This window comes from Eptesicus fuscus, chromosome 23, assembly GCF_027574615.1.
Source record: "Eptesicus fuscus isolate TK198812 chromosome 23, DD_ASM_mEF_20220401, whole genome shotgun sequence".
Classification (NCBI taxonomy): Eukaryota; Metazoa; Chordata; class Mammalia; order Chiroptera; family Vespertilionidae; genus Eptesicus; species Eptesicus fuscus.
The window spans coordinates 9,949,645-9,961,104 of NC_072495.1; the positions used below are offsets into that span (position 1 = coordinate 9,949,645).

At 48.3% G+C, this 11,460-nt stretch overlaps 1 protein-coding gene across 1 annotated transcript; it reads left to right on the forward strand.

Annotated features, from left to right (window-relative positions):
• Positions 1-349: 349 nt before the first annotated feature.
• Positions 350-10,015, forward strand: MYL2 (myosin light chain 2). The gene is made up of 7 exons (XM_008142720.3): positions 350-414; positions 1,912-2,001; positions 4,581-4,656; positions 6,485-6,589; positions 7,417-7,495; positions 7,584-7,632; positions 9,697-10,015. Exons 1-7 carry the CDS (start codon positions 412-414, stop codon positions 9,793-9,795), a joined length of 501 nt encoding a protein of 166 aa, XP_008140942.1. The 5' UTR covers positions 350-411; the 3' UTR covers positions 9,796-10,015.
• The last annotated feature ends 1,445 nt before the right edge of the window (positions 10,016-11,460 follow it).

Consider the following 11,460-nt stretch of genomic DNA (forward strand, 5'->3'; position numbering starts at 1 on the left):
AAGCATTCCAGGTAGAGGGACCTGCAGGTGCAAAGGCCCTGCGATGGGACCCGTGCCTGATCACATGAGACTTCTAATCCCCTCTCCCTGCCATTTTCCATCTCAAAACTGACAAGCACAAGTGTCGCCCGCCCAAGCGCTGCAGAAAGCATCTCTCCCCACGACCCAGCCGCCCGCCTCTTTAACCTTGAATGCCTTTTTGGGTCTCAAGTGTCACCAGGTGTCGAATGAGCTGCCCTTACTTCAGAAGAACGGCATGGGGTGGGGACGGAGGGGGGGCTTACCTATTAACTGCCAAAAGTGGTCATGCGGTTATTTTTAAACATGGGGAGGAAGTATTTATTGTTCGGGCGAGGAGAGTAGGAAGCCTGTGGGATTCTTCTAGGGAACCAGCGCTGAGTCCTTTCCACCATGGTGAGTAGCCAGGGCTCCCGGTGGTGAGTAATGCTGGGTGGGTGAGAAGGGAACACCACCTATAAGCAAAGGACTAAGGGGGCAGGAGGGGGTGGGGCGGTGGCTTTTGAGGACCCCAGGCTCCGGTGGGGAAAGCGCTGCTGGCTGTGTACGCACAGAGGAACCCCAATCAATGCCCTGATAAGCCACAAATAACAGCAGCTCCCGGGGACTTGCAAAAACAAAATAAGAGAGTTGGCTTTTTTATGGCTTGTCTACTGACCTCCGGAGGAATCAATAACTCCCAGGGCTTGCAAAATGGGATTGAACGCTTTTAAGGATCAAATTGTAATTCTTTTCTCTTGTTCGGGCAGCTGGGGAAAAGATCTTTTTGTTTTCACCTTTTGAACTTGCAAAATTAAAACCTTTTTCCAGGCGCAGTTCGGTTAGGTGTCCCCCTCCCGAAGCAGGAAGCCCCCAAATTAGGGCCAGCATAGGAGAGTGGTCGGGAGCACAGACCCTGGAGCCAGACTGCCCAAGTTCAACTCCAGCTCTGCATTTTGCTTTGTGACTATGTGACCTTGGGCAAATGACCCAACCTCTCTGAGCCTAAGTTGCCTCCCCAGTAAAAAGGTGACGGTAATAACAGCATCTACTTGATAGAGCAGTTATGAGAATTAAATAATGTATGTACCAGTGTTTAAGCTGTAACTATTTAAAGTCGTCTTTGCACTGTCTGTGTGGTGCAAGGCTGGAACATTTAGAGAGATTTCGCTGCCATTTGGATCAGGGGGAAATTGTGTGTGGGGGTGGGGGAGCGAATGGGTTTTAACACCCTGAAAAAGTGTCATTTCATCTCGACATTCCTCATGGTTTAGTGAGCCCGACTCCCGCCCCCAATCAATTCTCCTTCTGTGCATTACTGAACTTTTTGTGAAATGCATTGGAACAAAAGCGCTGGACCCTGCAGGGGCTGATCTGAAAGCATGGCTCCATCCCCAGAGACACACCTCTCCTAGTTTTAAAATATTTTTAAATATGTTCTTATTGATTTCAGAGAGAGGAAGGGAGAAGAAAAGAGACAGAAATATCATGATGAGAGAGAATCATCCATCAGCTGCCTCCTGCACGCACACACACACACCCACACACACACACACACACACACACACACACTGGGGACCTAGCCTGCAGCCCAGGCATGTGCTCTCACTGGGAATCAAATCACCGCCTCCTGGTTCATAGGTCGACACTCAACCACTGAACCACACCAGCCGAGCAAGTTTTTAAAAGGAGGCTGCTGCAAGATCCTCAATCTCTTATGATCCACCAGAACCAGAGGGCCTTTTAGAAATGTCATGTTGTGTCTTTTTATCCCTCCAGCATCACTGTTTTGAGAGGAGTGTGGACACCATACCCCCATTTCACAGATGAGCAGCTGAGGCTCACCCAGAGACAGGGCCTGAGCTAATTTTCTAATTTCTGACTCTTTTAATCGATGCCTTCCCCCCACTCTAGGCACCCAAGAAAGCCAAGAAGAGAGCAGAGGGCGCCAATTCCAACGTGTTCTCCATGTTTGAACAGACCCAGATCCAGGAATTTAAGGAGGTGGGTGCAGCTATGGAATCATTAGCCTGGAGGCAGATTCCCACCCTTTGAGGAGCACCTTCCCCTCATTCCGTGTTCCTCATGGGAACCTCTTGCTTAGATGTCGTTAGCCTCCAAACAACCCCAGATTGGGTATACAGCCTTCTAGTCATGTTTGATTGATATATATTACAGTCTTCTGCACCTGCCAATGAGTGTCTTCTAGTTTTCTTTGAGCAATTCAGTATCAACATTTTCTATCATTTATTTAAACCACTTCCTACAGTGGGGTGTTACATGTGTTTAGAATGTTTTATTTTTTCATAAGTAACACATTTTTGCTTGTATCTTTGGTTATTTCCTTGGAGTAAAATCCTAAAAGCAGGATTGCTAGGTCAAAGGAATTAAATACATACATACATACATACATACATACATACATACCTAGCAGCCCTGGCCTAGTGGTTCAATTGGTTAGAGCGTCATCCCGTACACCAAAAGGTTGCGGGGTTCAATCCCCAATCAGGGCACATGCGGAAGGCAACCAATCAGAAGTTTCTCTCTCGAAATGATGTTTCATTGGTCTAAAACCAGGCATCCTCAAACTACGGCCCGCGGGCCACATGCGGGTGTTTTTGCCGTTTTGTTTTTTTACTTCAAAATAATATATGTGCAGTGTGCATAGGAATTTGTTCATAGTGTTTTTTTTTAACTATAGTCCGGCCCTCCAACGGTCTGAGGGACAGTGAACTGGCCCCCTGTTTAAAAAGTTTGAGGACCCCTGGTCTAAATTGTCCTCCAGAAATGAGATGCTAATTCCTACTCCCATTAGCCCCAAGAGGAAAAAGTGCTTTTTTCTCTCAAATCTCTGTCAACATTGGCTAATAGTCTAAAATATTTTTGCCAATCTGAGAGATGAAAAACAGTATCTCTTGGATTTCAAATTTTACAGTCCTCGATGGTTGAATACCAGCGAGGTCTGAAACCCTATCACATTCTACGGGACTGTGCCTTAGGAAGCAAACTAAGTACCAATCAGGCAAAATGAAGCCACCGCCTGAAGGCTTTGAAGGACAGACAATTAATTATTTTTCCAGCAGTTGTGATTGGCTCACACTGAGTCACCCAGGCTCCCAAACCTGGCCCTTCAGAGGAAAATATGCTAAGCTTTGCTAAAGAGGCCAGTGTGTTTTACACCAAAGGGGAGACCACTGGGATGTCCAAATGGGATGTGCACACTTGGACCTTTCGTCCCCACTAACATTCAATCACAGGAATGTTGTGTCCCACAGGCCACCAGGGAACGAGGAATTCCTGGGATGAAATGTCATATCTGAACTTAAAATAGTCACCTTCCAGGGAGGAAAAGCCACTACCCCTCTCCTTCACCCCATCCCAACCTCTGAGAGGAGATCAGCTGCTGGAGGTGGGGACAGGGGACATGGTTCCAGCTGCTGCCAAGAACTCAAAAAAAATATAGTGATGACATGTCATTTATAAAACCCTTGGGCATTTACACAGCTCTTGGAGTCTCCCTGCTAGCTGGCTGAGAAAGACTACCAGCTCTCTTTTACAGATAATGTGGGCTGGCGAGTCGGCGGGCAGACACGAGACCCTAGCTTTTAACTTGTTTTCTTTTTCAATAGCAGCTTTATAGAAATATAGTTCACATACCACAAATGGGCATTTTAAAAGTAAGTGTACAGTTCAGGGGCAATTTAGTACAGTCACGGAGTTTTGCAACCATTATCCCTATCTAATTTCAGAACATTTTCATCACCCTCAAAAGCAAGCTCATACCTGTTAGCAGTCACTCCACACGTCCCTCTTCCCCAGCCCCTAGTGGCCGCTGGTCTATTTTCTGTCTCTATGGACTTGCCTACTCAGGACATTTCGTAGAAATTGAATCACACAATATGTGGCCTTTTGTGCCTGGCTTCTTTCACTTGGCATCGTGTTTCAAGGCTCACCTACATTGTAGTACCTGCCATTCTTTCCTTCCTTTTTTATGGCTGAATGGTATTCCATTGTATATCAGGGATGGGGAACCTTTTTTCTACCAAGGGCCATTTGGATATTTATATCATCATTCACTGGCCATATAAAATTATCAACTTAAAAGTTAGCCTGCTATATTTGGTCCAACATTTAATTAACTCACCCCTGGTGCCTTGGCAGGGCCAGGCCAAATGATTATGAGGGCCTTATATGTCCCACAGGCCAGATGTTCCTCACCCCTGGTATAGATAGACCACATTTTGTTTATCCATCCATCCATCGATGGACAGTGGGCTGTTTCCAGTTTGGGGCTATAATGGACATGCTGCTATGGACATTCATGTTCAGGTTTCTGTGTGGACAGATGTTCTAATTCTCTTGACTGGAAACCTGCCAGATGAGTTTCTGGATCATACAGTAACTCTATGCCTAACATTTTGAGGAACTGCCAGGTTGCTTTAAATCTTTGACTCTGGATTTAAGGTCCTTCAACGTTCCTTGAAAATCCCAGAATCCCACTTCCCCTACCCCCTGGCCCAGCCTCTTGGGCTCCTGCCCCCGATTTTTCCTGGGCTGACCAGCCAACCACCTCCCTTCCACAGGCCTTCACCATCATGGACCAGAACAGGGATGGCTTCATCGACAAGAATGATCTGAGGGACACCTTTGCTGCTCTTGGTACGTTGCCCCTCTAGGCCTGCAGGAGGGTCCATCCCACGCCCATGAGGGCCAGGAGGTGGGACCATTGAAAAGGTGAAGAGCTTGCCCTTTTCCAAAGAAACAGCTCAACCATGATTGACCTTCAAGACAAATTTCAGAGGATAGGAAAGAAGACTTTAACTGTTGAGTGTCCTCATATCTTTTCTTTTCTTTTTATTACTTTGTGTGTGTGTGATTTGAATGCAGTGCCAGCTCACAACAGAAAACTTGGAAAATTTAGAGAAGTATAAAGGAGAAAACAACAGTACCCATTAGGCCACACTCCACTGTTAACATTTCAGCCTCTAAGTCTTTTCTAGGTATATTGGAGGGGGAGGTTAATAATTGGAATCATTCTATTTTGGATTCAGCTTTTTTAAATGTACATCTCAAATGTGAGCATAAGTGCACGGAGCCTTTTCATAATATACTAGAGGCCCGATGCATGAAATTTGAGAGTAAGCCTTCCTTGCCCTGGCTGCTGGCACTGGCTTCCCTCCAGCACCCGGGACCCAGGATGCCCTCCAGCTGCCGGCACCTGGGACCCGGACTTCCCTCACAGAAGCCCACTGGCTAGTGGCCTGGGCCTCCCCCTGTGGGGCAATCATGGGCAATGGCTGGGCCCCCCAACCAATCACATCGCACCCGCCCTGGCTGGCCTGGCGCCAGTGGGTGTCATAGCGTGGTCCCGGATGGTTGTCCGGATGGTCATCTGGATGGTCATTCCACTGTTCGGCCATTCGGTTGATTTGCATATTACTCTTTTATGTATGAAGATTTGTGCAAGAATAGGCCTTCCTTCCCCTGGCTGCCAGCACTGCCTTCACTCCCGCCCAGAGCTGCCTTCCGCCTCTCGCCTTGTTGCATCAATTTGCATATTCACTCCTTATTGGCTGTGGGCACCGCCATCTTTGTCTCGGAGTTGCAGTCAGTTTGCATATTCCCTCTTTATTAGATAGGATATGTCCCACCTGCCACCACTTACCCCCCACACACACATACACATTCTGATCCCCAGAGCTCAGGGTCACTGTGAACAAGCAGTACAGGTTGTGCACTGCACAGTTCGACAGAGGACACTTCATGTTTGTAGCCATTGTGGATTTTTATATTTAAAACAAATTATCCTGCCCTGGCCAGTGTGGCTCAGTTGGTTGGAGCATCATCTTATATACTGAAAGGTTGCGAGTTTGATACCCAAAGACAGCCAATCCATGTTTCTCTCTCACATCAATGTTTCTCTTTCCCCTGCTCTCTCTCTCTCTTTCTCCTTCCCCCCTCTCTCTAAAATCAATAAGCATATCCTCGGGTGAGGATTAAAAAGAAAATAAATTAAGAAGGGGTATCTTTTTTAAATTTGCGCAAAGGTCCTATATAGGCCTGCGGCAAGGACTAGCGTGGGGAGGTATGTCAGCATCTCCCAGGCTGCCTGGGTTACAGCAGGCATAATTTGAACACGTACCCTCCAGGGACTCTGATCTGTCTCTCCCACCTCCGGCTGAGAAGGGCCAATTTATAAGATGACCATTTCCCATTGGAGTAAAATATTAAAATATCTGTATAAAATGTTCCAGGTTCTAAAGACACTATTTTAAATATAACTAACCCCTCCTACATAAGCGTTTGGCCTGGCTATTATAAATAAATAACACTGTTGGGAACATCTTCTCACGTGAATCTCTGGCGGGTCCACTGTGATTATTCTTAGAGTAGATTCCCTGAAGTGGGATTACAGGGAAAATGCCGGTGTGCTGCGCGCTGTTTCAGTCCCCGCCGGGAGGCCCTGAGTTTGTGTTTCCCTTCCTAGGGCGCGTGAACGTGCAAAACGAGGAGATTGATGACATGATAAAGGAAGCCCCAGGTCCCATTAACTTTACGGTGTTCCTAACGATGTTTGGGGAGAAACTTAAGGGTAAGCTGGTGTGCATCTGTGTGTGTGTGTGTGTGTGTGTGTGTGTGTGTGTGTGTGTCTGTCTGTCTTTATGTGTCTTCATCTTTGGGTATGAATTAAAGCACTAGGAGAATAGACAAGGATTGCCAGAAGACAGAGGCAGAGTAACATTGCGGGCGGGGGGAGGGGAGGGAGGTACTGCTTGGGGGCGGAGAATAAAAACAGCAGCTAGCCCGGCCAGCATGGTTCAGTGGTTGAACATCGACCCATGAGCCAAGAGTTCACCAGTTTGATTCCTGGTCAGGGCACATGCCTGGGTTTCAGGCTCAATCTCCAGTAGGGGGCATTCAGGAGGCAGCCAATCAATGTCTCTCTCTCATCGATGTTTCTCTCTCTCTCCAAAAAAAAACCAAAACGAAGACAGTAGCTAATGTTGCTCCAAGGCACCCACTGAGCCAGAGTTCATGCTAAACACTTTGTACGCATCACCTCATTTAACAGCATCTAGGAGTGGGTTCAATTCTGCTCCCCAGTCTGCAGATGGGGACTGAGGCTCAGAGAAAGTCACATAGCTAACAAGTGCTGGAGTCAGGATTTGAATCCCAGTCTTTCCAAATCTAGATCCACCTTTGACCTTGAGTTTTGCTAAAAAATAACTGGATTCTTAACCCACTCTTTAAAAAATATCAAGGTTCAGTGCTCAGAGGAAGGCAGGGTCTCTCCTCCAAGCAAGACAGCCTTTGCCCTGGCCCCCCAACCTGGGCGGAGGGGGGCTTAGGTCCTGCCTCCTGGGGTCCAACAGGTTCCAAGCCACCCGCAGCACCTTTCAACCCTGTTTTCTGTTTCAGGGGCAGACCCTGAAGAGACCATTCTCAACGCATTCAAAGTGTTTGACCCCGAAGGCAAAGGGGTGCTGAAGGCTGATTAGTGAGTGGGGTCTATGGGGGAGGATGTGGAGGCTCCCTGCTTCCCCCACACACACCTTGAGCCAACACCTGCTTTTCTCTCTCTGCAGCATTAAGGAGATGCTGACCACACAGGCGGAGAGATTTTCCAACGAGGAGGTAACAGGGCCCTTTGGACGCTCTCTGCACCCCAGCTCCTGGCATCACCCTTCCGGGGAGTCCATCTTCCTCTTTTCTAAAACACCCCTGACTCACACTGAGATAGAACCTGCCATTGTTTACTGAGCCCTTATTTCATGCCATTCTCTCAATCACCCCACGAGGTCAGAACTAGTATTATTGTCATTTTATAGATGGAAAAAACTGAGGCCCAGGGAAGTAAAGTCACTTGCCTAACAGGACAACACTGATGGTAAATGCAGGTGGTACCTCCCTCACAATGCAGGGAGGCCTGGTTAGAGCACCAATCTCCTGATGGAGGGAGGGCGACATGCAGGTACCACGGACTGTCATGTAGGCTCCACACTACACAATTCGCCTGGAAGCTGTTCTTATAATATTCACTGAGTGGCCAGATTATTATGATCTCTGAAGGCATAATAATCTGGCCACTCAGTGTGTATATATATCTATATTAGAGGCCCGGTGCATGAATTCGTGACTGGGTGGGGTCCGGCCAGCCTGGCCAGGGGAAGGGGACATAGGCGGTTGGCCGGCCTGCCTGCTGGTTGAACTCCTGTTCGAGGGGACAATTTGCATATTAGCCTTTTATTATATAGGATATACACTGAGTGGCCAGATTATTATGCGTTCAGAGATCATAATAATCTGGCCACACAGTGTATATCAGAGTGTGTATTTGTTGCAACAGTTTTCCAGCAGATGGCAGTAAAGTGTCTTTACATACATATTTTAATCAGAATATATCATTTTCTGGGAGGTAGCAGTAAGGTGCCTGGAAGAAGGGACACTTAATACTTTGCCAAAGGTCCTATATGAACCAGCAACAGTCCTATCAATATTAATGTTCCCTAAGGAGTCTATTTAAACTAGAGGCCTGATGCACGAAATTCGTGCAAGGGGCTTGGCCTTCGCAGCTGCAGTGGCTTGCCTCGGCCCTCGAAGCCCCGACCCTTGCAGCCCAGGCTTTGCCTGGAAGGTCATCCAGAATGTCATCCAGAAGGTCGTTCGGCTGTCCAGTCTAATTAGCATATTACACTTTTATTATTATAGACAGTCCCTTCTCAGGCCTGATTCCATCAAGTTCCACATTTTACTAAAAATTCTACTTAGATTTTCCCTCCAAAACTCAAGCAGATAAAAGAGCCTGCCTTCACCTTTGGACCTGCTCCTTAACCTCCCTGTGCCTCAATATCCTCATCTGTAAAGTGAAGACAATAATAGAACCTACCTTATAGTACACTGTGAGGATTAAACAAGTTAGTATGTGTAACGTGCTGACATGTGATAAGGGTAATGTTATCACATGTTAGCTATTAGTAGCCAGTATGGTTTTTTAAGATAACTAGCCAATATTTTTTAAGTGTGGAAATTGCATGTGTTTGTTTTTTTTTAATCTAGATTTCTAGACTCAGATTCCCTCAGAGTCTGATCTCCTTAACCACGTGGCCATAAACAGCTGGCCCTGAGCAGCTGCCACTTTTGTAGGTGGCCCGTGTGTCCCCATTTAGCCATAGTCCCCACCAGGCCCACGTTGCTCCCTTCCATAACCTGTCCAGCTCCTTTGCACACTTGAGTGAGTGATACCTGTTTTACTGTCTCAGGTTGGGTTCTGGGGACATCCCTGCAGAGTGGCCCCTGGGGTCAGCACCTGGGAAGGAAGGACAAGGAAGCAGACGAGCTGGAGGGAGGTGTTGACCCAAGATTCAGGCCCAAGGAGAGTCCTGGTCGACACTCCCTGTGGCTAGAATAGCCCTTCTGAGAGGTCCCGAGCTGGGCCCACGCTGACCAGTAGGCTATGGGCTGCCTCAGGAAGGGCTGACCTTGGGTCCTGCAGCTCTGCAGCATCTGGGTGACAAGGCCTTCCTGGAGGGGGTCTAGTGATGCATCTCCACGTCTACTACCCCCCTGACACGAATCCTCACCATCCCCATCCCATACCGTGATCCCCACGGCCTCGCCATTCAGGCCTGTCTCTGCACACAGCCCTCCCTCCTTCTTGCCCTCCCATCATCCTCTGCACCTCTTGCTGGTTCATTGCAGATTGACCAGATGTTTGCCGCCTTCCCCCCTGATGTGACTGGCAACTTGGACTATAAGAACCTGGTGCACATCATCACCCATGGAGAAGAAAAGGACTAAGGGAGGGGCTCACTGCCCCACCTGGGCTGGTCTTTGTGGGGAGGGGGAGTCCCTGCTCTCCTATCACTTGGCCCAGGAATGCCGCCATCCCTGCCCCTGGCCTATTAGCTGTGGCTGCTTCATGTATCTACCTCCACCTTCTTTGCAGCCTGGGTGGCTTATCAACACATGACCATACATCCATGCAGAGGCCACATCCAAATAAACAGGAGGTCGTGTATTTGTTCACGGTGTTTCTCTGACAGTAGTGCCTGGAGAATGGATGGCCCTTCGCTAGTTCCCACAAAGGCAGTGTATAAGCTAGTGATGGCCCTGCTGTCATTATTATTGAATCTTAGTGGCTTTTTATTTAAAATAGACCTTTGCAGCCACTCAGCACTATTTCTATCAAGGGCCACATTTTACTGGAATGTTAACTAAAGCTCAAGCAGTTGTACAGCCCAGCTTCCCCGACACCCTTTGCCCCAGGACACCATTGGAGTGCTTCTCCAACAAATGTGCTTAGACAGGCCCCATGATGATTTAAGAGGAAGAGGCTGCACGTGCATGCTAAGAATATGTCCATTTGGAAAAAAAAAAAATCACATCTGTTCATTGTAAGAGATCAATTCCTAATTTGAGATAAAGTAGAACTTGTCTACTTCTCTCTAGGAAGTTGGAGAATGGGTACTGATCTCTGACTCTGTCTGAGGTCCAGGAATTAGGCCTAGGCATGGATCGACTCTTGATTTTGAGTGATCAGTCATGGTTAAAGCGTTCAGGTCTATTTTGGCTGAGAATACCAACTTAGGAAACAAATGGGTTCACGTAACGGAAGTCCCAGGGCCTCAGGCACAGCCGCATCCAGGAGCTCACACGGTGCCATCAGTACCCGAGGAGGCCTCTCCACTGTGCTGCTTTCTTTCCTGTTGCTCTGCTCTCCAAGGGAGCAAAATGGCTCCTGTCCATCCCCTCAGCAATCTTACTGGAGAGGGGGCACATCTCTCCCAGCTCCACACCCATCCCAGAAGAGGGCCTTTGGGCTATCTAACAAACCCTGAAACAGGAGGAGTGCTCTGACTGGCAGAGCTAGGTCACATGATTAACCCTCATCTCATCCTAGGGCTAAAATCAGCCCCTTCCCCAAACACATGGCTGTTCCCCAGAGGAAAACCCAGATGCCTTTCAGGAAGAAGAGTGAACGTCAGACCCTCGTAAGTTTTCTAGAGAATCCCAAGAACTCAGGACACAGCCCAAGCAAATGATGGGATGGGAGCCAAGAGCTGAAAGTGGGGATGGGAGTGGCAGCTGGAGCCACCTAGAAGGAATGACGGGGTCCAGGCAGTCAGAAGAGCCAGAACTGGAGAGAGTCTTCAAGGCTCAAGAATAACCACGAGCCCCTGCAGGAGCTCAGGGGCAGCCCCATCAGCACGAATGATGACCGCAGCCTGGGCTGCCGGGAAATGGGGCCCCTTTCAAAGTCAACAGCAAGCTGGGCGGGCAAGGACTCAGGGTGCCCCACCATGTTCCACTCACTGCAATGACCCACATGCCTCATGCCCAGAACCTACTTCCTGGGGCTCTGCAGAAACACAGCCAGGACCCAGGAAGGCCTGGGAGGGGCCCCAGCTCAGAGCATTCAAGTGCAGTGTGTGTTTCAGGGCAAGACGCCCTGTATACAGCTCT

What these genes read in the sequence shown, in the direction of transcription:
- MYL2 (XM_008142720.3), top strand. An exon ending in AGATCCAGGAATTTAAGGAG is followed by an intron (nt 2,002 to 4,580) that starts GTGGGTGCAGCT and finishes TCCCTTCCACAG; the next exon opens with GCCTTCACCATCATGGACCA. An exon ending in GTTTGGGGAGAAACTTAAGG is followed by an intron (nt 6,590 to 7,416) that starts GTAAGCTGGTGT and finishes TTTCTGTTTCAG; the next exon opens with GGGCAGACCCTGAAGAGACC.